This window comes from Meleagris gallopavo, chromosome 2 (assembly GCF_905368555.1).
Source record: "Meleagris gallopavo chromosome 2, MGAL_WU_HG_1.1, whole genome shotgun sequence".
Lineage (NCBI taxonomy): Eukaryota > Metazoa > Chordata > Aves > Galliformes > Phasianidae > Meleagris > Meleagris gallopavo.
The window spans coordinates 51,817,717-51,845,630 of NC_139405.1; the positions used below are offsets into that span (position 1 = coordinate 51,817,717).

The 27,914-nt window shown below is 38.0% G+C and overlaps 1 protein-coding gene across 1 annotated transcript in view; it reads right to left on the reverse strand.

Annotated features, from left to right (window-relative positions):
• The window catches only part of AIG1 (androgen induced 1), a 121,091-nt gene that overhangs the window by 64,462 nt on the left and 28,715 nt on the right, over window positions 1-27,914 (reverse strand). Inside the window, exons 2-3 of the mRNA XM_085217162.1 lie at window positions 17,833-17,988; window positions 9,467-9,568 (exon numbers count right to left, since the gene is read on the reverse strand). Of these exons, the coding sequence (XP_085073288.1) occupies window positions 9,467-9,568; window positions 17,833-17,988 (258 nt within the window). The remainder of the gene's footprint in view (window positions 1-9,466; window positions 9,569-17,832; window positions 17,989-27,914) is intronic.

Genomic DNA, 27,914 nt, shown 5'->3' on the forward strand with positions numbered 1-27,914 from the left:
AAAATGTGCATGGTAGTGACTCAGCAGATTGGAACTCTGCATATAGGGTTTATAGAAAGCCGATAAAGCTCAAAATAACAGAATAAAAAGCTAAAAGCCCCAAGATGCAAATAAAATTTCTTCCTGTGGGAAACAAACTTAAGGATGTGATTTGAATACTAGAGTCATTTTTGATAAGGAAGAATTTCCTTTCCAGGCAAGTTTGAACTTTCTATATCATGCACCATGTCACTCTACAGTATTTTATGAGATACCAGTAGCGCTAAATTTAGTATAAAACCTTAGCTAGTGTTACTATTTGAAGCAGAGGTCACTTCTCTTCTACAATACCAGCTTCTAACTCTTAGCTGGGTGTACTTCAGGAACATCATTCTTACCCATGAATCCCAAAGTAACCTGCACAAAGGCCATTCACGTCTTCATTGCAAGTGAATGAAACGGACGCTGAGGTATGCAAAATATCTGCAGGCCTCCAGCAGAGTGAACGGACATTCTGGGCTGGCACAGCAACTGCCCTCCTTTGGACGCTGTGACCACAATCAGCGGTGTTATAAATGCCCTACCAGCCAGCACTGTTTGTTAACTATCATTATGGAGCCCCACAAAATGCAGGCATTAGCTAATTAAGACACATCAAAACTGCTTTTGATCAAATACTACCTAATTTCTATGAGATTATGCAGTGAAATAGTGGCAGCACTAAGAATAAAACTGAAATTTAAAAATGGAGTTTAAACAGCTCTTCAAATATGCAGTGTTAATTGTTTCAAAGCGTAAGAAAACTCCGAAGAGTTAAAGGATGCCAGTTAATATTGCAACAATGATGTAAGAGGACAGGTTGGCCACTGCTAGGTCTTTTGCTACTGAAGCACCTCCACAGGCAGTGCTCCTTCTCCATGCCTTGAGCTTTTCCTGCTGAGTGAACTATGGTGTTATAGGGAGGAACAGAGTCACCTTTTTAATCCTTATGGTCTCTCTGAGAAATGACACCGATGCAAGGCAATTCTTTTTTGCCCAGACTTGGGCTTTTGTGCCGTAAGTAAATGTCCAAAGATAAAACTGATAATTATAGATATGTGTCATTAAAGGCAATGGCTTACACTTGTATCAAAAACACCCCTCATGCTACATCCAGAATTTGAATCTCTTGTATTTGGAGAGTTACTAAAAATGCAGAGTTTACTTGCCTGCATCTATGCAGGAAAATAAAAATATGGAGATGGGACGGCACAGCAGGGCAGACTCCAGGTTATATTCAACACTCATAGCCCACCAAGAAAAAAAGGAATTCCCAAGGTCATGCCAAAATCCTTGATTTCTGCAGATCAACATGCATAAAACATTACTGCTGTGGCACTGCTTCAACATATTAATCATCTGAATATGAAATGCTTTCTGCAGAAATGCTATCTCTTTCCAAATACAAATACATGTTAAAAAAAAAAAAAAGCAGTTAACAAAGAAACATTACTTTTAAAAAGTAATTTCTTACAAAAACATTATCAACATATTTCCTCACATTTGCATTCCGATAGTGCTAGTGGTCTAGGGATGGAGGGAGAAGTAACATCTTCTATTTCACCAACTTCAAAGGCTGGAAAAAGCATATAAGCTATTGGGCTCAGACTCCTTTCACCAGGTCTGCTGATTCTTCTGGTATTGTGTCCATGTGAAATAACCCACTTTCCAACAATGATAAATAGGTAAAAATCTGGTCTCTGAGTTAGTGCATATGTCTTCAATTGAAGGAAATGCTGTCTGCCAAGCTTCAACCAAGTAGATCATAGGTCTGTGAAAAAAAGAATCTAAAACGATGGAATCCAGTTGCTATAGCGGCAAATTAAACAAATAAATGAGATACCATGGAATGCTGCAAAATATTTGTGGTCTGATTAAGTCATATTTGCCACATGTGTGAATACTAACAGCACAGTTCAGAAAAGTGGGTACAACATAGTAAAAAAACACTTTTATCATATCAACATATTAAGAATTATCTGAGTAATTATTCTTTCTGAGTAAATGCTAATGAATATTAACAAGCATGTCCAAAGATACAAAACACGACATTTTACTGTAATCATGAGGCAAAGTATAGTCCTCTTTAATGTATAAAGATAGAAAATAAATGTATAATAAGATATTTTATATTTGAAATGATATTTGCAGTCCTTTCCCATGGTTGCGATCACATCTAAGATGACTTTCCTATGGGCTGCTTTAGTGTGCACAACCTATAGCAGGCAGCTGGCATACTGAACTTTCTTCAACAAGAGCATTCCCTCCCACAAATATATATGCTTTTTTCAATGAAATGTTCTTTTTTCTCCATAAAAGATGCTATTTGAATATACTTATTATTAATCCTAATCCTATATCACTCACAGTTTGATCTTATTATTTGCCTGTGTTCCCTGGGAAAAAAAGCACAGGAAAAAAAACACAGAAGTCCATTATGTTATAAAACAAGCACCTGATTTTAACTGAGAGGAAGGCACAGAGAAAGTTATAAAAATGTTTATGAAGTATTGACATTTTTTGCACCAATGTAAAGGTTGAACATTATTTTACTTTTATAATCTGTAAATCACACATCTAAGATATAGTGTAGCAGCATCAGAAAAACCATCTTAAGCACTACAAAAAAATGGTGCATGGCTCCAGCAGTGATTAGAGTGAGCAATACAAGCTGCACTAAATGTTTAAACAAAACCAGCGTTCCTAATATTGGCAAAATTATGGGAATGAAGTGAATGAGTTTCTGTCCCACACTGGTGCTGGTTGAACAAACAAACTCAGTGCTCCAGGGCCAAACCCCGGTTCTAGAAAAACACTGCTCAGTGTGTTCTCCACGGCCAGAGAAAGACAGAAAGTCTAAGACTCCCTTTGAACATCCTGTTGGGGCTTTTCATTGGTCATTTGTTTTGTGCCCATAGTAATCATTTCAGCAAACATCTGTATGAGTAACCTCATCTGAAAATCTGGTTTTAAGTTTTCATTATTATTACTATTATTAATTTTGGAGTTACCCATGGCTTTGCTGCTTGAAGCAGGAAGGTTTGAAATACAGATGGTACACCTCTTTATCACTGATGCCTCAAATATGTGATCTTCCAGTATGCCTGCAAGCCTCACTGAGCAGCTCATTTGGCTGCTCTAACATGCAGTGCAACTTGCACTTAAATGCATATAAGGAAAAATAAGGCACACTCTAAATAGGCTTGCCTTCTGTAGCAGATCTGAAGTTTTCAGGGTCAGATGGACAGAAGAGAGAATGTCCTGCATTGCCAGATAAAAATATAGACAGGGACAGAGAAACACCTCCACCAGTCTATAAATAGGTACAATCTATATGAACACAAGCCTTATACTAAAAGGTTGCACACAGTTTTATCCCTAGATATTTTAAAGGATTTGAAGCTCTTGGCATGTCACCATGCCAAATATTACTTTGTCTACTCTACAGACCTATGTCCAACAGCAACAAAAGCAAGTGCACTCCTATTGCTTTTTTTTAGGTACCAGTTTTAGCAGCATCACCTGCCTTTTTCTCCCATCTAACCAACTTTCCTTTATTTTCACTCTCCTTTGCCCCTCCTCTGACAGCCACCTTCCTTGTTTCGCTGTAGACACAACAGGCTTACAGCTGTGCTAACAGGCTGAGTTACATCACCTTACCAACAAATGAACAAAAAAAACCCCAAATTTGGCTCTCAAGTTCCTCATTTGTAATACTTCTGGAACAAGTTGCATATGTTTAACTCAAAGACATTTTATGAAAAGCTCCTCATTACTATATGCTGGGTGCTTCTGCGTGTGGAAGAGGCTCTGTGTTTGCCTTCTGCAGATTACCAGAAATAACAAATAATCAGAAACATTCAGCACCTGTCTTTGGTTGGAATGCTCTCTGCAATTTACTGTACAGCACAGCCTCCTCTGGAACCTACACAGTGTTAATAGGGATATCTTTCCATTTCACAAAAACACCGTGCCCTTACTGAATGAGGTGAAAGGCTTTTCCTATTGGTCTCAAGAAGATGACACCCATCTAATTCTCTCTTCTTATTCTCGAAGCCCCTCTCAACTTCCAGGTGCTAGCTATCACAAATTTTGACCTCCAATCAATTTTCAAGCCCTTTACATAAGTAACAGAAAATCAAAAAAATCTTGTATGCTACTGCTGTTTTTCTCCCCAAACTGAGAGAATAATTGGTACAACTGTATTCATGCTGTAGTGGTGGAGCTAACAGATAATGCGGAGAGGTACCAGATAAATCAACATAACCACAGCACAAACATGCAAAAAGTGTATGGATCCAACAATATTATTTTCACTCTTTTTTATAAGTACTCTGGGTTCCCAAGTGACCAGTATCAACTACTGTTCTTTTCATTAGACAGGTGTTTAAATCATATCCATTTAGAATTGAGCATTCTGGGAAAAAATAAGGTACAATAAAATTACAAATTTTCCATGATTTTTATCAGAAAACTTTGCGAGTTCTCTTACAAGAGAAAACTACTTCCTGGAACACTAAAGTTTTTATTCACACCTAACCTATGAAAATATTTTAGATAAATCAAGAAGAGCACTTTAGTTGGAATATCCTTCTGAGTCTTAAACTGGATTTAGAAACAAATCTAGGAAAAGGGTAAATTTCTAGATGTGTGAGACATTGTCAAGACGCAGTATATTGTGTAAAAAGAGCCCACACAGGGGATGCTGCTGTATTAGAAAAGCATCCTCAAGAAGTATAATATGCTACTTCAAATAAGTCATTTCTGAATAGAATTTTTAGGGCAACATGCTGAATGGAAGCACTCTGCTGAAAGAACAGCCACCTGATGTTTATACAGCAGAGCAAGCGTAGTGCAGCACCAGTTGTGGACCTTCCAATCTCTACATGTCAAGTTGCCGTGAATTTTAATCTTCATGTTGCTCTTCTATTTTCATTACTCAATTATTAAGGAAAAAAGCTTTCAACCAGAAAACAGAAGCACACCAGAGAAGACCACCAGATCTAAGGCAAGGCTGCCAGGAAGAGTAGCAATTGGATATGTGGCAGGAGAAACTCTGTACCACTTTCCAGTGGGCTAAGGTTTTCAGCTGAGCAGCCAGCGAGAAAAAGAGAGAACTTGTGAACGAAGCAGGGATGTGTCAACTGGACAGGCACCTTCCTCTCCACAACCTGTGTTGCTATTTATCTCAATTTTTGTGTACCCTCTTGAATGCATTTCCAAAAAGCAGAACAAAACAAAACAAAAAAAATCCAACAAAACAGATTATCAAACAGGAAGAGTTTGTATAGACTGCAATGGCACAAAACGAATACACTAATCAATTTTCCAGCCCTACAAAGCCAGGCTGTATTCCCCTTCCCCAGGCTCTCTGCTCTAGAGGTTTCATATGAAGACATCTCATTGTTTCTGACCTCCAAAGCCATTAAACTCCATCCTTGTGTTTTACTTTCCTTGCCACAAGCAAAAGATGATTCATGTCTTTAATAGGAATTTGGGACAGTGTCTATGAAAAACAAAGGACTCTTCGCTGAGGTACGCTAATTTGGACAAATGCAGCATGCAGATCTGCTGTGTAACTTGGCTCAAAATCAGCAGTGCTCAAACTTAAATTAATTCAGGCTACAGATCTGTTCATGTGGGCATCAGTTAGGATAGAGACAACCATTAGTTTGGTAGTCTGTATTAATATTAAAGAGAATGTAACTTTTGCAAACAGATGCTCTCCTTTCACCTTCCTAACCAATTTCAATACAAAATGGTAAAACGAACTGATAAGAATCCTGTTACAGACCAGTTTCCAACCCTGAAGGTTGGTCTTTAATAAAAAATGCCTAATACGGATAGAGATCATATTGACAGAAAAAGGGGAAGAATATTTCTCATGGAAAATACGCCTATGGAAAGAGGGATTAAGTGGATCCAAAGTGTAGAATGGTCTCAAGAACATGAACATCTTTGACGGAAAAGTTCAGTAATGTGGCAACTACAATAGTAGCCAACAAACCTGAATTCATCGATACAATAATTAATAAAAACAGAAAGTAAAGGCAAAACTTCAGAATCAGACCTAGCCTTAGACATTTGGCTGTGCTTAGAGAAGTGGTTATTTCTCCTGACAAAAACTTAACTTAGCATAAGCTAACAGATGTGGTCCTTCACATAATAAACACAGACAAATCCCCACTCTGCTAAAATTAACAGCAGCCCTGCCACTGACCCCTCTGGTAATTTCTCAAGTTGTAGAGATACCATTGGTTATGAATGAATCAACTGACTGAGATGATGAAATATATGAGTTTTATGGCACAGTACAACTCTATTAGTCATGTCTTTCACAAGTGTACAAAGCTGTATGTATGAGGTACCATCTGGTACCACAAAGAGCTACTGACTACATAGATTTTTTTGTAGACAAGAATTATACTTTTAACTAATATAATATATGTGAATATATAAATTAGAAATAGAGCTCTTGACACTATAGGCAATTTTATAGGCTGGTAACCAGTTTATGATCTTACCTTTGTGTATGCTGATGAGCCTTTCTCTGTTTCTGTGAACTGGTGATTGAATTGCATAGGTCTCAGGTTCATTTCCCTCATGTTTTCCATTTCCAGATAATAAATATTTTTTAAATTAGCAATATTTTAAATGTTCAACAAAATATTTCTCTGAAAGAGCGAAATGAGCACTAGCATAACAAGGATGGTGTTGTACTTTTTTCTATTATAGACAAAGTTATAAAGCCGGAAAAGGGATGCAAAGGTGGGAAAAGAAAAAGAGTGAAGAGAACTAATTACTAATTACAAACAAAGCAGCATATATAGCGCTGCACAGATCACTTCTGCTTGGGTCGATGGATCAGACCAAGCCTTCAGTTCCTGATAGTCACGTTAAAAAGCTTTTTTGAAGTATGAGTACTTTAGAGTATTTTGATATATGCCCAAATAAATAATGAGAACACGATGACTACTTTTTTAGCCACAGGTTTTACAACTTATCTTTCCTCTTCCCCTTGTGGATTTTGCAGGCTGCTGTGCTAACAGTTGAGCAACCTATTACAGCGTCATCAAACATTGAAAATAAGACTTTTCAGTTCAAGTAGGAAATCTTATTGTGGAAGATCTTCTTACAAATTTTGTTGTATTTTTCCACTTTGTTGTGTCTTTCTTGGCCTAGTAATTATATGCTTAGGGAAAATACCGTGGAAACCTGGACAGTGCTTATACGGGAAGCAGCATTTGAGTTCAGATCATTAGGATCTGCAGCAGAAATTGCAGGGGAAGCTCACAGAAAAAAGGAATTGTACTAGGAGTTAGTAATAAAAGGACCCAACTCTTTTTGAAAGATTTAATTCTGCCAAGGGTAATGAATCTGTTCTGTGAGTTTTGTTGTACAGGGTTAGGCTCCAGCACACTCACTCTTGCGTTCGGAAAAATTAGCACCGAGCATGCACAGCTGCTGTCAAAATTTGCAAGAAAAGATGAGAGTAAATAAAATTTAGCTGTGGACTTTGACTTTTCTAAAGCTGTATTGCCAGAGGTTCTACCCCTCTGGCAAGGGGGCCTCTATCATATACTCTAAAACCCACTACATTAAACTTTTAACTAATAAACAAGGTATTAGTATTCCTAAGGTAGTTAAAGAAGAAAAGATTTCTCCCCAGACCTTCCCTCCTTATTCCTCAAACTCTGTCATATTATGATGGGTAATGCATCAGAATTAATTATTATGAAAGCTGGTGAAGATGAAATGGTGGGTGAAATATCAAAAAGAATTAGACTGAAAGGTGGTGAAAAGCCCAACAGCCATAAGCCTTCCCTGTGACTGGGATGAAGGAACACTTGGATAAATGGAGACTGACACAGCAAACAATTCCTTTACAAAAGACCTTCAAACAGGCCTTCTATAATATTTCAAGCTGAACATATAAATGTCTAGGATGCCTGCATGCAATTTATTTCAGTACAGTCTACTATGTCCAAAGCTTTCAAACAAAAGCCCTCTTCAAATATTTCAGCAAGTATACATTTCTAACAAAGCAACAGGAATTTAAATTGACTCTTAGTTATGGCACAGCACAGAAGAGACTTCTGAATACATAGTACTGCTTGTTGTCAACTGCTTCACAATGCACTTTCATGAAAAATGTTATAGGTTAGGCACTTTCAGTATGTGGAATGTCACCTGGAAGAAATGTCATCAGAGTTGGCACTGATGTGATGTTGAAAAAAACATCAACATTATGTACGGCTTGGCATGTGTTCAGTTTGTGACCTCAAAATTCAAGGGAGGGCGGTCTCAATGAACACAATAAGTGTCACCAGACTCTTTGCTCTGCTTCACATGCACACAATACCACACTGTTCTTTTCAAAACATTATAAAATAGTACATTATCTAACAGAAGTTGATATAGTAACTCTCATACTACACCTTTAACACACAATTTAGGGAATAAATTAATATCAACACCATTGTCCCCACTCAACAAAAAAGCACTTTATCAAACTCAACAGTAGAGGACAAATCTTTATCTGCAATGGATCTGCTGAAGGATGAGATCTGTTTTCATTTACTGATGAACAACAGTGCCAAGTGGTTTGCCTTGTCTTGATACAGAAAACAAAGTAATAAAGAAATGTTTTGCACAGACAACTAGAGAAGCAAACATTATGCCTTTCAGCTCCGAATACTTAAACTGTATGAAATATGTCTTGGAAAAATGTGGTCTTATCATTCCCTTACTATTCAAGTATACAGCTGAAAGAAAGGATATCCTAATTGAAGTATCAGAGAACAATGAAGAGGTCAGATTTCTTCTCAAGAAATTGCTTCCATGGGTATAGAAGCGGTAATTTTAAATCTACTACACTTCTGCATTGCTGAATAATTCCACATTTTAAAAAATGCTCTGACACAGGTTCTGTTATACAAGTTTGATGTACTTGAGAAATGAATAAGAATTTGTATTATTTTAAAAGCACTCAAGACCAAAAACACAATGAGATTTTCATAACAAGTATTTTTTACCAAAAAATATTGCATAAAAAATTAGCTGTAAAAATCATGTAATTAAGCATTTCTTTATTTCATAGCAAGATTTCACCTAAGTCAGAACTTTCATTTTGCGTGAGAGTGTTTTTGAATAAGCTTTCACATGGCAAGGATGACAGTGCTCTGGGAAAGATACCCCATGACAGAAAACAGCTCATCCCTAAAACTAGTCTGGGATGTAGGAGGCATGAGTTCAAATCTCCACACTATTTCAAGTGAATGGGGACTTAAATATGACTCAAGGAAGGAGACATTATTTTTGCTAGCTAGCAACATTTGTTAATCACTTCTGAGAAGATTAGTGCTATGTGTACAAAGAATCATGCACAGGGAAATCGATGTCTCACATTTTTATTTACACAAGGAAGTGTTTGCATCACTTTACTCACCATTCCATGATTTAGCCATGCTGGTATGAAATTATCAAGCAGTTTTGGGTAAACCAGCTCCCTGTCATAGATATAGATGCTCCAAAACATTGTCACAACAAACTAGGAAAAAGAAAAAAAGAAGACATAATTTAAACAAACACTTCTAAGCAATTAGCTACATATTTGAGATAGTAAAGTGAGGCATCTAGCAAATGATCTATGGACAGATACAGATATAATTGCTCTTCAACAGAACCTTGTTTCAATCAACAGTGTGTACCTGGATCATTATTAGCATTTACTGTTCTAATTTTTCATTTTTCTATTTGACTTTCAGCCTGGAAAAAAATCTCTGTTTTTGACTTACATGCCTGTGGCCAAATTACAACTGAGTATTGTATTTTAGTAGCAGATGTGGCACATAAATAATGTTTCACTACTAACAGGACAGAAGACAAATGGAAAAACAGGCAAAATATTACTTGGAATTCATAGGACATATAAATATGAAGCATTCACCTCTAACTAGAAGACTATACATTCATTTTAGCACTTTTGTCAATCACTGAAATAGCACTATTAAAAAAACATTAGCCCTTCAGACAGTTTACAATTCATAGCCTAAGATCCACAGAAGTGTTCCTGCTCATATGTCAATGAGCAAAATTTGCTTTTGCTCTTGTCAGAAACAATTCACTTCTAAACTAAGGGCAGGACAGGTGGCTCAGGTAAAGTTTGCAGTAGGCTCAACTTTTGCCAAAATGTCACTAATTTGTTGAAGATAACCTGATGTCAGAAAAACAGTATAAAACAAAATACAAAAATAATAGCGTTAGCTGACCTTAGCTGGGAAAAAAAACAGTCTGTAGTCTTCTAATTAAAATACAATTTATTTTTTTACCTTGAATTAGAGCTCATAGTTTTGTAGTAATAAAAGGCTTACTGTTTACAGCAGGAGAAAATCATTCCTGGGCCAGGAGCTTTTCAATGACAATTTTGAGGGTACCTCTACATTGTAGCAACAACGCCAAGTTTAAAGCTCAAGACACAAGCATGATTTTCATGAAATCAGCAGGGAAGAATTCACTTTCATCTGAACTGATGCTGCCACAATCTTACTTGGAGGGGTTAGGGTAGGAAATGAAAGTGCAAGAAATACATGGTGAAGAGAGTGCATGAATTACAAGAATGTGTGATGGTATAAGCTGTTTCATATGCCTCTGACTGTGGGAAGTTAAAATTGAGGTCACAGTTTATCAATGGCACCTTGTTCTAGTCTCAGACAGGCATGCTTCAATTACAGTTATGTGAATGATCTGAAGCAGTGCGGTGTTCCCTCCATGTGCATACAGTACATAGCTTGTCCATCTGTTAGGATAGCAATCGATGCCTGCTCAGAATAAGCTTGGACCATTTGAATAGTGCATAGAGGCCAGGGAAAAAAAGTAGGATATGATGGGCAACCTGAAAAATACTGCAAGTGTAAAGTATCCCACAGGATGTGTCTCTTCTGGCATTGGCACAACCCAGCTCTTTACACACCTGCTGACACATGAGTGCCAAGATATGAATAGCTGAACAACAGGAAAAATGGAAGGAAAGTATCCTTTTTATAGGCTTCCTAGAAGTCATGTATTATTACAGTGGGTCTCTGAGAACCTGTAAGACCAACTGGGACACAAAACCACATAAAGATTCAGGAACATGAAGATTGAGACGGATAATGCTCTTTTTCCACAGAAGTCTTACAGCAAGGAAAACCACCCAGAACTTTGTTGAACGGCATTACACTGAATGCAACAAAGCTGGCGGGAGTGTTTTGACCTGCGATTTCTGCGTGGAGCAGAATGGAACAATTGACTTTGCCATGGAGGTAAAGATAGGAAAAGAGAGGACATGCCATCTGTTTCTTAACCAAAGTCAGCCAAGGGATGGAACAAGATCAACCTAGCTGGTTGCAACCATCTGGAGTTACAGACGGCAAAGGCTGCTTAGCAAAGCATTATTGCAAGGCAGCCATAAGGTAAAGGAAGCGCACAAAAACAAAGTGTTACAGAACCAACTTGTCCCAGACATGAGACTAACACAACGCCCTGGGGAAGATCCCTCCTGGTGTCTGAATGGTTTGTCTTACCTTTCTTTATTATTTGTTCATTTGGATAGAATGAACCATGAAAATGAACAATTTGGATTAAAAAAAGCTACAAGAATTTCCTCCTTCGCTTCCTTGGTTGCTTCTGAATTTGTTTACTTTGGTTAATAAGTAACTTTTGGTCTGGTAATTTAGACCAATGTGGTACTGGTACAATATCATATAGGCTGGGCTTTGCAAGGACTCACATTACCTTGCAGTACAAAACAATGACATAAGAAGCTGTTTCCTTACACTGCCTATGTGAGGCTCAGAACTGCATCTCTTATGCTCATAATCTCATCTACCTTGTAGCACAGTTCATTATTATTACAGCCAGATTCATGGTACTACCCTCAAATGCCAAGCTAAACAGGTTGCTCAGAGTCAGCAGACAGAATTATTATTTCAGGGAATCCAGTACTTTCATTTTCTTTTGTATCCAAGCCAAAATGGCACAAATGTCACTCTTTCACCTCCTCTTTAGACAAACTTATGGCCTGGAAGTCCAGAAAGAAAACAGGCACCAGCAATTGCTTTTGCACTTCTTTGCACAGAAACATCCTAAGACTGCCAGTTTTCTGAAGATGCTGATTCCTTGGTTAAACGATGTAAAAGCACAAGAGTCCCTCATTTGCTACTTCTCCTTTCTATGGCCATTACAGACCAAAAGGAACCTCAAACTTTCAAGCTGTCCTTGGAAGCTCACTTGTAACAGGCATCAAGAATATCACTAAATACATACACAGCAGAGGAAATCAAATGAGGCTGAAAACAAAACTCTGTTTTCCCACTAAAGGAGATACTCCTTAAGCTTTTATCTTCTGCATCTGAAGCTTCAGAGAACAGAGCGAGAAACACATGTGGCATGGCTGTGGGAGAAATTTCAAAGGATAAGCTGAGGATAAGCTGCTAATCAAAATAATGTGAATGAAAGCAAAGAGAAACTAAGAGGAAAGCCAATGAAAAGTTGCACAATTTGCTGTTTTACGTGAGCCCAACCTAGAAATGTTATGCAAAAGAAGAATGAACCCAGTGGAACTTTATTTTCCTGCAATATGTATTTTTGGTTTTGGCTAGGCTGTACAGTTAAGTTCACTCATTTCCTGGATGGCTTCATGACAAAGTAAAAAAAAAAAAAAAAAAAACCTTTGACCTTGACAAAAATTTTTCTAAGTACACTGTTGTGTAGTTAAAGGTAAGTTTTCTGGCTCTCTCCCAAGATAGTGGTTAAGTGCAAGTATAAACATGTTGCTTGGGAGCGTGGTTGAGGGTTAAAGGCATTACATATAGAAGTGAATTGTTATTAAAAGCAGACTGCACTAAGAGCAAATCAGCATGGTACTGGCTTTATGTGGGATCTGGTGCTAGCAAAGAATCACATCAAGTGAAGTTGAACAGGGCCAATGAAGGAAATCACAAGGAGCAGGAGCTGAAAATCAGGGAACACTTTCCTTGGGGAAAAGAGTTCAGTAGTCAGATGTATTGCTTGCTCATGCCTCATCACGAGTTGTTATTTCACCACAAATGAGGGCAGAATCTGGAATAGAGAGATTTTGGCATGGTCAAGTCAATTATGGAAATAAAAGTGCTCTATAGTTTGGTCAAATAACAAGACAAGTACGGGATTGCAGCAAACGCCTGCACATCTTTACTAGATAAAAGATTTCTGATGAGTATTATTGATTTTCAATAAAAGAATGGTGATCAGCTTTCCTTTTGAATGTGCTAGTGCCTTCTTAAAATACCACAGAGAAATAAAAGATAAGGAAACACATCTGGCTTCCTCTGTTTAGCATCACAGGCTTTTAAAAATACAAAAGTATAATTTAAGAATACAAGATCATTCTTGCCAATTTAGACTCAGGCTCAAACTGGGCTACTGAAGCTACATAATATATCAGCTGTACAGTCTGTGATTTTGTAGACAGCAATCTTTTCTAATACGTAACAATATCCATTTTCTTTCTTTGTCCTATATCTAGTACACAGCCTTAAAAACCAAGAAATGCCTGTTCTATCTCTTCTTCCCCTTGTACAGTACAAATTACAATAAACATATTGACAAAACCATATATAGTTTACACAAAACACTAATTAGCCACAGAAACTTGGCAAGTCCATGATTTACGTCAAACAAACAGAAGAGTAGTGATAGTTTAAAACACTGGCATGGGCTCTGCCTTTAAAAACTGCTTTACATTTCTTCAGCAGTGTAAGCTAGCCCCAACACAAATCTCCTTTACATTGATAAAGGTGTGGTAAGTGCACTCAGTATAGACCATTATGTGGTGGTGAACTTCTAAAAAATTTTTTTCAGTGAAAGCTACCTGATCTATTAGGTATTTGAATAGCAACCTAGGCTTATAGTAACCTTAAAAACGGCTGGGAAGTGTTGCCCAGAGACTTTTCATGAAATAACACATTCCTGCAAAGAATACTGGCCTATTGATTTCTGATTTCATTCATTAAGTGTCATACTAAAATGAAGAACAATAGACAAACGGTAATCATTAGGTCCTTCAAAGAGGTTCATGTTTATTACTCCATTCTCGTAAAACAAATAGCAGGTTGGCAACTCACAATTTTATTGAAGCCCCTGGATATATACAATGCATAGCACAACACTGGAAAGATTTGATTTACTGTCAAGATTCTGCAAGATTTGCTTTGTTGCAAAGCCACCCAAGGAGACTGTTTGCCCTTGGGCTGGTTCTTTCCCTTCCTTTGGAAGGTGGGAGAAGAGGTTGGTGGTCAGACTTCCCAGGTGGTTTGCATGCAGTACTTTTTAAGGAAGTACAAAAAATGAAATGCTTTAGTTTGTTGCATGTTTTTTTCACACATCATTGTTTGACTTGGGAGTGGAAGCCCCTTTTCTCATCTAAATTTCAGAACAAGATGTCTCAAGGGCTTTAGTAAACAGGAAATAAAGAAAAAAATGAGTTGAACAGCTCTTGAAAAACTGCAGTTAGTGGACTTTAAAATGTTCCCCTAGTATTTGCATTATTCCCTAAACATGCCCTGACTAAAACACTGAGCGATAAAAACAGTTTGCATGTTAAGGTTATGATAAGTGTTTAGCAAGACCACTGCTAAACTCAGAAACTCAACAAGGATTTTATTTGTATCTGTTCTATTTTTCTTAGTGAAGATTCCCTTGTGTCACTACTGGAAACTACTGAGAAGCTCCGGAGAGAGTTAAGAGGGTGAGTCTTAAAAAAAAAACAACCTTCATTTTAACTTACATTGTTCTTTTTTGGAGTGAGGAAGCTGTTAAAAGAATATGGGAAATGAGGGAACTTTTCCTACAGACACTCTGTTTTTTATTAACTTCCTCCTAACAAGCATATCACAATTTCATCAGATATTTTCTTACACATAAATAGCTCTTTAAAAAAACAAAAGCCAACATCATACATTTGCTACTTTAAGGCCCTGAACTCTTCCTACCCATAACCACATCAAAGGAAAGCAGTGCCAGCCTGTGGCAGATGCTGCTGTCCCACAGGCTAATGCTTGGGCATGTGGTAGCTGTGCTGTGGTGAGGGCTGTCAGAGAGGTTCAGGTTTTGGGAAAGAGCTGCCTTGGCGTGGATTAGACATGTAAGCCTGGGGCAGGTCACTGAGGCCAATGCTACCTTCTGAAGCCCTGCTGCCTGTCTTCCAGTAGCCAGAAGTAGAAGCTACAATAAAAATAACCTTTATAGGATTTCTACACCAAAATAAATAAATAAATAAATAAATAAATAAATAAATAAATAAATAAATAAATAAATTAAAGAATATGTGGTTAATATCTGTTCACCCTCTCTGGTGCAAGGTCTCCTTTAGGAACAGAGAGCATCCCTTCAATGAGCATGGCAATTCCTTGCTATTTTCTGGATTTTTTTGGTCTAAGAAGTTGTTTCTGTTTGGAACCATGGAGAAATAAGCTAGCTCCAGGTATTCAAAATGTCTCTTGGGAAGTATATAGAAGTTGCAGTTGCAAAAGTCTGGAGCAGAGGATGACTAGCAGGGATTCCTTGTTTACCTGTGGCAAGAGAAACAGTGCAGAAAAGAAGCATGACAAACACACAGCTGAAAATTACTTTCAGAATTGCCAAGAAAGAATGAAGCTGAAATTCTCTAAGATTTTGAAAAGTTTTAAGGTCAGAAACAGTGCAAGGGTAGAGCAATACATCAATATCACGTTGGAGTTAAAAGATACAGGAAAGAATCCCTGAAAAGTATATTTTGATGAATGTAATGGCTTACGCTTGCATATTGAAAAAGGCAATTAAAATCTTTAAATAAAGACAAATAACGTAATGTTGCTTTCATTCTTCACTTCCAGTATCGATGCAGTAGGAAAAGCAGCTGATGCCAATCACAATCATAACTACTTCATAATTCCCAAATTCCCTTAAAACACAAATGTAACATCTAGATATCTGCACACATAAACACGTATTTGCAAGCTTGATTCTTTAAAAAAAAAGTATTAGTTAATATTGCTCACTATTCCTCTACTATTGCTCATGTCTCTGAAGCTTTAGGCAGGGGTTGGGTGAGCAAAATCCCCCCTCCCCGCCCCCGTAAAAATCAGAGCAAGTCAGAGACTGCCTTATGAGACTGAATGTGTACACGTCTGTGGGGCTGGACATGCATCCCATGCTGGCTGATGTAGTTGCCAAGCCAGTTCATCACATTTGAAAAGTTGTGGCTGTCAAGTAAAGTTCCACGTGACTGGAAAAAGGGAAACATTTTCAAGAAAGGGAGAAAGGAGAACCCAGGGAACAACAGGCTGGTAAGCCTCACCTCTCTGCTTGGAAAAATCATGGAGCAGATCCTTCTGGAAGCTATGTCAAGTGATCTTCAACATCTTTATCAATGACACTGACAGTGAGATTGAGTGTGCCCTCAGCAAGTTTGGTGACAACGTCAAGCTGAGTGGTACAACTGATACAACAGAAGGAGGGGATACCATCCAGAGGCACCTGGCTAGGCTTGAAGAGTGAGCCTGTGGGAACCTAATGAGATTCAACAAAACCAAGTGCAAGGTGTTGCAGTCGGGTTCCAGCAACCCCAGATACTTGTAAAGACTTTCAACTCAAGACATTCTGTGAATCTGTGGCTGAAGAACTGAGTTTGTTACCCAGCACAAAATGCGGCAGCTCCCAAGAGGTGGGCCAGGAAATGCAATAAGTGGAGTCTACCAAGTTTTATGAAGTGTTTCAGACATACTTTGTGTTTCCTAGTTTTGCAACAGCATTCTGTATTTCCTGATACATTTTTTAATCCTACATAAACAGCAAAATCACATTTTAATAAATCATTTTTGAATAAATCAAATTATAAATGATATATCAATATACTAGGCTAAGTGCTCTTAAATGACAATGACTGGCAAGCTTTTGTGAAACAGCGCAACTTTTGTGTCTTCATACAGTTTTCTAGTAGTCCTACAAAGAGAGTAAATACTGAATGTATTTCATACTACTGAACACTGAAATTAAAGATCAGAAATCAAATTTCATCCCAAATGACAGTAAAAGTAATACTTTAAGGCAGCCTAAACTTAGAAATAATCTGTGAGATTCACACTTTGACGTAAAAACATATGAAATTCTGGATTTTCAGCTGTCATCAGTGAATGGTATCAGATACCTCTTGACACTGAGCACCTTTTGCTACTCAAAGTGAGGTGCAATGTCCCAGTGGAGCAGAAAGAGATCCAAAGAGTAATTTTTTCTTTTGAAAAAGACAGTAAAAAACACATTATTCTGTACCTTCTGTGTGATTTTTTTTACATTACTAACTCCTTTTTTTCCTACCCAATTTCTTCTGTCAACTCTGAATCTCCCATAGGTTTAACAAGGATCAACCTGAATTTTAGCTTCTCCATGACAGAAGCATACAGATTGAGCTCCAGTCAGGTAGTTACAGAATAAAACACGTCAGCACCTTCCTTACCACTAGCGCACATGGTGCAGAAAAAGCCCAGGCTCACACTTAAGATCTTGCTGATAAAATTCATATCTGAAATGGCTTCTATCGTCTACTTTCTACTTTAAAGTACATTTTTTAAACGAACAACATTAATTTCTCAAATACTGGTGATATCTTATAGCAGTGACATACAGAGTTGTATAATCATGTTTATCATGTTTCTCTTTGTCCATAGTCTCACGTGAAGAGGTGCAAAAACCTTTCAGCTAGAAGAAAGTCAGCAACCATCCAGACTGTGAACACACGCAGATTAACACTACGCTTACCACTCCAATGGGGAAAGCCAGAACAGCCATCATCCAGTCACGGAGGGAAATAAGTTTTTTCAGCTGCCTTTCTTGCTCTTGACTGTCATTTCCTTTAGTGAGAAGACTGGAAAGGTCAGTCAATACGCAGATCCCAAAGAAGACAGCCTGGATAACCTGCAAGAAAAAAAGAAACCATTCTTGAGCAGTGGAAACACCAGACTTCAGCAGAGAGAAGTGGCAATGCAAGCGCAGAGAGAAGTGGCAATGCAAGCACAGGTGAAATATTGCCTCAGAACCAAGGTGGTGAGCAGTGATTCAGTATGAGTAGAATTTGTTCACATAAAACATAAAACTAGCTTGAGATTCCAGACTGGAAGTTATCTGGGTATTAACTTAAGTAGTTTTCTGTTTGTCCAGAAGATTCATATCCTGAGAGCACTGAAATAAATGCTACGAGGAGGTGCTCATCTCAGAGGTGGAAAACGTGAGAAACATCCCCTGTGAAAACAAAACAAAACAAAACAAAACAAAACAAAACAAACAAACAAACAAAAAAGAGTGATTCTTTCTCCCACACCAGCGCCGTATCTGGGACCCTCCCTGCCCCAGATGGAAAAGGCCTCCTGGAAAGACTTAGCCCCCATCACAGGTGCTGGCAAATCCATTGCTGCACTCCAGCTAAAAAGTGACAGAACAAGCAAGTTGCAGGAGTTATTCAAGCTCTCTTTTCATGATGGCAGACTGCCATTTACCATCCTTCTCTTTTTTGTGTGTTTATGCATTTGCGTGCTATATTATAAGATAGTCTCTGGTATTAAATCATTAAATTCAAGCACCTGAACTCACAAATTTAGTACAAACTTGGTTTGTCTTAGCTTGATCTCTGTTTTTCTTCCCCAATTAACTTAGTAAAATGGTAATAAGTTAACTTAGGAATGCTCCTGCCTGAGGACAGACCAACTTGCTCATCCTTTTTAGTACAGTTCAGAAAAATTGTACAAAGATTGTTTGTTCCATGAGCTTGGAGCCCAGGACACAAACCCCCATGCACTGGGCAATCTCATGTAAAAAAAAATACAAAACATGGGCTTGGTTCCCAAACTGCAATGTGATTCATCAAATAACATACACATATGCTTAAAATACATACTAGATGTTTTTCAAAACAAGCCTGGAGTACTAGTTTGAAAGTCTCATCTAACTGGGAGCTTCATACTAAGAAACAGGCCATCAGTAAGAAATACAAATAGCACGTGTCCAGATTGTGAAAAATAAATTTTTTTAAGTGCAAGTATCTGCAGAATTTAGACAACAGTAAGTACTGTAGGAAAACACCTCAGGACAGAGGACTCTAATTTGGAACAGGGGAGGAAAGAAGGAGAGAGGAAGGAAGGGAATACCAAACAGATGTTGGCTACTAGAAAGAAATCCACAGAAGTGTAATGGTTGGATGGATTAAAGTACATTCCCTTCCTCAACGATCCTCATATAACCCAAATACTTGTAAATTCTGGCTGTAAAGCTGTGAACGACAGACATTCAAATAGTCCCTAAATATCCTGTCATCAGCATAATAAAGGAGCTGCTTGTTAATTCTGCTGCCATTGCCCTCCCTTCCCCCTGCTGCAGCTCCATATAATTTGCTTGATAGATAGCACAGAGCATAGTCCAAGCAACATTACAAAACATTCCCTGAAGCCATGAAATGTGACAGACTACTAATGTTGGACCTGAATATTCGGCTAGAAAAAGGCACTACTTCAAATGACTGTCTGAAAAAGTTACCAACTTCTACATAATTCCTGAAAAACACTGTAAATAAAAGTTGGGGCTCCCTGGAGCTACATAATGGCACAAACTCCTTACGCACTTTTTCATATTATTTACTTGAAAGAAGCACTTAGTAGAAAAAAATCTTGCCATATTCAGCCCTGTTTTCTACCAGGCAGATGGCCTATTTGGAGAGAAGGAATAGAAGCACTAATTATGTATTTGTTTGAGTAAGAGGAGAGATTATACCATCTACTATTCGCTAAAGAGCGGGAAAGAAGGAAAAAGATTTGGGACAGGTCTGGAAAAAAAAAGTATACCTAACAATAATGAGATCAATCTGGGTGTAAAGCAGTTTAGGCTGAGTACCAGGAAATAATTCCTAACAGGGAGTTCTACCAGACCATGAAATAGTTTCTCAGAGGAAGTGGTGGAAGCCTCATTGCTTGAGTCATTCAAACTGATATTGGACAAAACATTCAATAATGTACTGCAGGGAACAGTATTACGCTGGCTGGGCTTGGACGAGTGACTAATAGATTGTTTGCAGCTCTAACTATGATTCCCCAAAATGGTCTCTCTACAAAGTAACACAGACTCAAACAACCACACACCCACTTTCTGAGGGAATTGAAATCGTACATCCACTAATCAATCATAAACCGAACAGCTTCTCTCTCCATTATCCTGTTACAAACACACTGTTTCAAGGGAAAATATAATGATATCATGGAGAATAACTGAAAATTCCTACAGGGAAAGACAGTACCCAAACACTTCAGAAAGTAATTACAAAATAAACTGTTCTACAAAAAGACTACCAAAAAATCCATATAGGAAAGAGAAAATTATATATTTATTGAGAACTCTACATTCAGAGCCTGTAGCGTTCAGGGAGGAATATTTCCCACTTATTTGCACAAATTGCATATGTACAAGCACTACAACACTTTTTTCTCCCTTTCTAGAATGTACGAGAAAATCTGTCTGACAATATGAAGATTGAGGATTAGACTGAGGATGGCCAGAGCTCCATGAGTCTCAGGAGCATGAACTGAACAGCCAGATTCAGTAACAATTTACATCCTTTGTGGGTCTGGCATAAGGAAAGTGTAGCATGCAGCTACTGGTGCTTTACCGTATGAAACAAATTTTTGAAGTCCACGCTCCTCAGTCTGAATGCTACAAAACAGATGTGAAAAGTTCACAGCAAGGGAGAAGAAACTCTCTCCAGGCAATATTCTCCAAATTACCCTGACATTACCTCAGATTTAGGATCATATTTTCAAAACAAGGGCCTTCTTTTGAAAATCTGCAGGTGGTGAATCTATACATGGAACAGTTCCAAATGTTAAGCAAACAAGTAAGTTTTTTTTTTTCTTGGAAGTGTAAGCAATAACAGCACTTTGGAGGAAATATATTCCGATTTTTACCTCTAACTACAGGTTGAAGGAAAACAGTCATTAAAAAATGACAAATACAGATTTGATGGGAAGCAGCCACACCTTCCTTACACCATGTAACAGGGATAGAGGCAGAAACTCGTAAACAGAGTATGGTAAAACAAGCAAATCATTGAAAAACGTACAAAATACTAACTTTCTCTCTATTCCATTTTTTTTCCACTGAAGTCTGAAGGGGCAAATACTAATATACTTGATACTACAGTACCTTTAAGCTTTGATACACAATGGCAAGTAGTGAAAATGACCATCTACAGTTATTTTAGTGCAAAAGTCCAAAAAAGGAGAGAAAAAAATTGCTAAGATACTGCAGGAGAAAACAGCTAGGAATAGAAGATGAAACCAAGCAACCAAAAAAACCTTCTCAAACAGTGAGATCTGTTCAGATTATGTATCAGAAAAGATTGATTTTATTGCACCTTATGAATAATTAGAATCAAGCAAACTAACCATACGTGTCTGTCTCCTTGAAGAAAACAAAAGTTTGCTTTAGTAGGACAGTTTTTCCACAAGATAGCAACATCCGAAGGACAGCAGACAACAGCCTCCCCATACTCCCCCAACTTGTTGAAGGCAGCCTCCGAAGCTCAGTGTCAGAAAATATATTTCCTCACAAATCTTTCTTCAGGCCATGCAGACTCCTTTCTCCCCATGCTGTTGAACTCCACAGCGCAGATACAATCTGTACAACCAAGGTCAATGGAGATTCTGTCACCATTCTTAACAAGGCAGAAAACAACTATTAAATTCACTGAATCTAGGATTTCATTGCCCATGGACTGAGATCCTCTTTCACACTAACTGTCGCAACCGGAAGCGTTCCTTAGATCTCATGGTAGGAGAACTGGAAAAGGCTGTGGAATTACAGACGATTCATAGGTATTTTTTGCTCTATCTGCTTTTGACAATGAAGAATTCACTGTCCTCCAACACATCGTTTTAAAGATCACGAGAACTTACAAGATGTTTTGTGTACCCCTCTGTGAAAAAAAGCATCTGAGTAGGCTGTGAAACAGCCAGAGCACCAGAATAAAACCTTTGAGTGTTATACTCAAAAAACCAGCAAGAAACAAAAAAGTATGGAAAAAATGCCCATGCTTGTGCATGAGGTGCGCATGGGCATGTGTGTGTGCATGCATACATTAGTGCCTCTCTTACCCTGGTAAGCTTCCACTGGTAAGATAAAAGTGTAGTTAAGAAAGACCTCAAGAATTTGCAAATATAATCCATTTATAGGAAAACTGACTCACTACAGGCTGACACCTCAGTGTCAGGTCCTGCAGAGCCAACAGGGGGCAGCTCCAGCCCCAGGCACTGGGCACTTCTCTGGAGACAGTGACAGGACTAGGACAGGTGGGAAGGTCAGCCCATAGTGGCATTGAACAGAGCACGACAAGACAATCTTGAGCTCTACCTGTACCCAGAACCAACCTGCTGGATGTTGTAGTTTTCTCCAATTCTGCATATATAAAACATGGTCTAACTTCCTTTTTGAACAACATGACTATGATTTACAGCCTCAAAGCATCTCCTTGTCACCTTATGCCACTTTCCTTCCTCCAGCCTCTAGACATTATTATTTGACTTGCAAATATATTATGATTCAGCAATCGGGATGACTTTGTTTCAAGAAGCAGAAGTAACTTAAGTCAAATTTTAACCCTATGTCCACCGTAAGCACAACTGATTGGACTCTGTTTTGGGGCCATGCTTGGTTAGGATTGTAGAGTATCAGACAGTACACTAGCACATGTAGACATTCCCGCATCCTATGAAATCAGCTCAATGATCTGAAGTTGTGATACACTGAGCAAGTCCAGGTAAATCAATAGCAACAGGGCACCTTTGATAGAAAACACGTTTGCGGGACAAAGCCACAGGCTGCAGCTATTTGTTACATCTGTTACTACTCTTGACTGCATGAAGCTATAGATACTTGTCTGCTGCCAACCCACTGTTGCACACCGTCCTGCTGTTTTTAGTCTTGGCACTTCTCTTCCCCTCTCCTACCTCTGTTAGTATTGATAGCAAGCAGATGATGGACAGTACGCAGTCAAGTGCTAAATCTTCATGTCAGAGAAGCCGCTGACTTTAGATCAGTAAAATAAAATCATTGTATTTGCAAACGATTGAAAGAAATGAATGAAATGAAATACAGACATAAAAGAAAGAAGCAACAGTATTTGTATTATTAAAATACAGGTCAGCGTAAGATGTCTAATTACTAAATTTGCAGCTAGTTAAATTTATGTGCAAACACCTTGGAAAAGCGTTAGGTGTTTATGCACAGTCATTATTTCTTTGCAAGGAATGGGGAAAATGACTTGTATTTTAGAGGCCAGAGACAGAAGAACAGCATCACTCTCAAAGTTCATTGACTGATGAATGCTGGGGCAGACAGTCAGTCCTCCTATCATTTCGGGAGCAACCTTCTACACTGATGCCAGCACCACGGCTGTGTTGGTTTTGTCTGTCAGAGCAAATTTCAACAGTGTCAAGGCCCACTGACAGGGAATCTAGCCTCTGCCCATCAAAAGCCAGCCTGAGAAACCAAATGCACAGCATACAGACAAAAAAGAATGGGCAAGGGAAGAAAAGCAGAGTCAGTCAACGGAATACTAAATGCAAGTGCTATTATCTACTTTATTCTGAGTTGCTTCATGGTTAGGAATCTTGAAATACGTTTTTCTCCTTTCTCTTTTATTTACATAAATTAGAACTTTAACTCGACCAGTAAAACACTGTCCTATCAGAAGAGCCATTTGAAATTTGCTAAGTGCACATATTTTACACTGATGGACAACATTATAAATATCTAGCATTGCCCTCATCCAAAACAATGACTCACGTCTCCCTTTACAGCCTTCAGTTGGGGGTGGGCTCCTGTCACCAGGATGTCACATAAGAAGTCTAGTCCTTACTCGGAAATGTAACTTAATTTTCATGATTTAGTCATATGGTGTGAACTAGAGCTTATAAAACATGCCCAATCCCTTACCATATGATATATGCTCAGGGACTGTTTTAAATATTCTTTACTTTCCACATAACCACTGTAGTGTTTTCCTCAGAAGCCCACCAGGATTGCTCAAGGACAGGGTTTTAAGCCAATGAGATTTTATAATTACACAAAAGAAATGGAATCATTATGCATGGAAAATAAACCTGTTTAACTCTTGGGTCGAGTTTTTACAGGTACTATATCATTTAAGCCCAAGTACATAAATAACTACTGTGGAATAGGGGACACAGCTGAGTTAAAGAGACCTCGTGTTTCTAACAAGAAAGACACACTGTAAAATTCTACCTCTTGGAACACGTGATGTGTTTTTATCTGTACAGACAGAAAACCAACTTTTTTCTGTAAACTAGAGCAACTTAAATAAGAAATTAGAAAACCAAAACAGATGTGGACCCCTAAAATGTAATTTTTATAGCACTGCCTTTCAGCCTCTATTAGAATTCACAACCGCCAGCAATGAAATAAAAACAAAATTGAAATATAATACAGTCATACTGGATGCACCACTTCCTTTCTCTTTCCACCTACCCAGAGAAAAAATCCTTACCTTATAACACTTCGGAGAGGTTATATGTCAGATCATTCTGTCTTAGCATGATTCTTGACTTCCTTGCAATATTACAAGAAGTCTCCTTAATACCACTTCTATTTCTATAATGACATTTATAATTCCTTACTACAATAGACCAAGCTGAAATATGGTAAGTATCAGAACTGTTTGGTTAGGCTTTAATTTTTAAAGGCAAATATATATACATATTATATATATATATAAACATACATATACATATATACTTTATATACAAACATATATATACTTTTTACAGTGCTCCCAACAACAGCAAAAGCTGCTCAAGTGGACAACAACTGAGACAACCATGTTAAAGTACTACTATATCTCAGTTGTGCTGCATAGATGACATTTCCAGCGTGATCTCAGCATGAGAGACCATATGCCATCTGCTCAGAAGTGCTAACAGTGTGGAATCCGCTACCACTATCAGGTGAAGAGATGAAATGGACAAACATATAAAGTAGTATCGACAAAAATCTGACTAAATGCTCAGAGAGAGTTAAATTTTCTCAAATCTTCTGCGTTACTTTTAGCTGTGTCATTCCTCTCTAAATTCATGTCTTCCTTCTTCCTCTAAAAACTATAGGCATTTTTCTGGAGTTACAGATGCTTGGATATCTTACTATGATTTTAACTAATACACTCAAAGAAGCAAGTTCATTGAAGCAGCACTGAAGAAATTATTATTCTATTTTTATCCTTTTGATTTTAAATTGTTTTGACTAAACTCATTTTCTAATAATCCCCATTTTGTTCCTTACTCTTTTGCATTGTGTATAGAAAAGCTGCCATTACTACTTATTATATCCTGCTTATAAGACAGTATAATTTTATTAAACTTATGTAATCAATTCAGCAAACATGTCTAATACAGTTTATTCAGAATAGATTATGATTCTATTAGGTTATATCTTTTATGTTTCTCTTTGCTAAAACTTAATCTTATTAGGATTATACTGCTCAGAAGTCTATGTCATTATTTTGGCTTAAATGCTAGTTTACACATTTCAGCATGATGGGTACAGCCTCTGCAGCAGTGGCCTTGCACTCAACCAGCAGGAATGGCAGCTCTCTAGACAATGCTTGGGATAGCTAGCTGAGACGCTAGGACTTGTTCTGCAGCTGTCTGTGCTAAACTGAGCTTTAGGATAAGGTTTCTGATGGCTGGAAAGTCCCTAGAACATTATGGGTTAGCTAATCCCAAAAGAAATTAAATTTTATTAAGTACAGAAGTTTCCCAAGGAAATGTCTTGCTTGAAAGTTCATAAACTTCAGCATTGCAACAACTTTTTCATGTTTAGAAATACTATTTGAAAGCCACTAGAGGGAAGCAATTTTGACAGACAAAATTTGAAAAAAATATATAGAATCTTTAAAGCATGACAGTGGCTGCTTTTTATATTTTTTCTTTTTTAATGAGTAAAGTAATTGCTGAACCTAGAAAAGGCAATAACTGATATATCTCAGCAACTTGGTTCAGAGTTGGGAATGTAAATGGAAAAGGCATTACAGTCTTCTGAGACACAGCAGCCCCAGCTCTCTCCTAGCATGTCTGCAGGAAATAAAAGATTTTAATCCCTCTGCCTTCTGAGCACTGCAAAAGCAATAACAAATGACTCCACATGCCAGTCCAGCAAGGTGGGCTATTAAGTTATACTGTCTCAGTCAGATCATTCTCCCCCTCCTTAGGGAAGACATGGGAAGGAAACACTATGCCACCTCTTCATAGATCCACTATCAGCAACACACAAACTAAGTCAGTCATCATGAAAAACAGCTTAGACTGCAGCAAAAGGTGCTGTTATTCAAGTTCCACTTAGGAAAAAAAAAGGAAAGGCCATAATCTTGTACACTAATTATGAAGCACATGGTAAAATGGAAAGTTATTAACATGCTGTATTGTCCTCGTAAGTGAGACTATTCTTTACAAGACATTTCAAGCAAGGCAATATATGTTATAAAGAGCTGCGCTTCATGGGAAAAAAAAGGAAGTGTTCATTATCTTACATCTCTAATGAAAACATGGGAAAAACCCTGACATAAACTAACTGTATTTAAATTAAATATTAGAGGGAGGTTGAGTGTTCGCTAGGTGTGTGGCATTTCAACTCTGAATAATGGTACTTCCCCACTCACACTGTCTATCACAAGAATAAATCTCAAAGAAAATCAAGGATTTGTTTCCCTATGGCCCATTGGTGAAAGTGAGGCGCAGAGCTGCTCAGGGTCATGCAACAGGCCAGCAAGGAGCAGGAAGTGAACGTGGAGCCCTGATCTCCAGGCAGCTCTCTGACATTGGATCACGCTGTTTTCTATGCGCCTGCACTCCCACTTACATTACAGTCAGACTTATTTCACTGCATCCAAGGAAAGCACTCCTGGCTTGCTTAGAGAAGTAGCATGGTCAGTTTCTGTCCCTCCAAACAAAGCCATACAACTGCTGTATAAATTCACTTTTCCCTTCACACAGATCATGTTAATCATAACTAAGAGCTTTTTTTGCCTTGCTGTATCTTTCAAAGCTTTCTAATGGATAAATAATCTAATCCTTGTGCCAACCAAGAAGAGTCACCAAGTTCAGAAATAAAACAGTTTTGAAGAGCTTGCATGGTGATTTTGAGCGACATTAGCACTGAAGAAACCTTCTGTATTTTTTCTTTCACTTCTTCTACTCTGCATGAGTTTGAGTGGCTGCAAACTGAGCATAGCTCACAGTATCCCTGCAGGACAGAGCGCTGGACAGAAGAAGCACAGTCATCCCATCCAGAGCCACCTCATCTGCTTCCTTCAGACTGTATTTGGAGGAAGGTCCCAAAGAGCAGATGGCATGGAGCCCTATCTTGCCTTACACGCTGGTGAAGGCAAACACCCCCCCTCCCCTTTCTAACTCTAATCAACACTTGACAGTTTCCAAACTAATCTTTTGGACATTACTATTTTTATTTGCTTGTTACTTTTTATTTCACTTTCAAAAGGAAAATAAGGGATTAACTGGAGAAAAGTCTAAAAGTACATCTCCCTGCACATTTTAGTTAGCTGTTTTATATCAACTACTTGACATCACACTAGGTTCCAAATTTATCCAGTTTAGATTCTGTCCACTCTGTCATTGTACACATATTGGTAATCAGAAGATAAACTTTTCTTTCTCAGTAAAAGCCATAATTTTAACAATAAGCTGTCCCTTATCCTTCTCTGAGAAACAAGAGGCCCAAATGACATCTCTTGTGGTAGTAGAGAGAGCAGCAGAAAAGAAACCTTTGCTTGGACA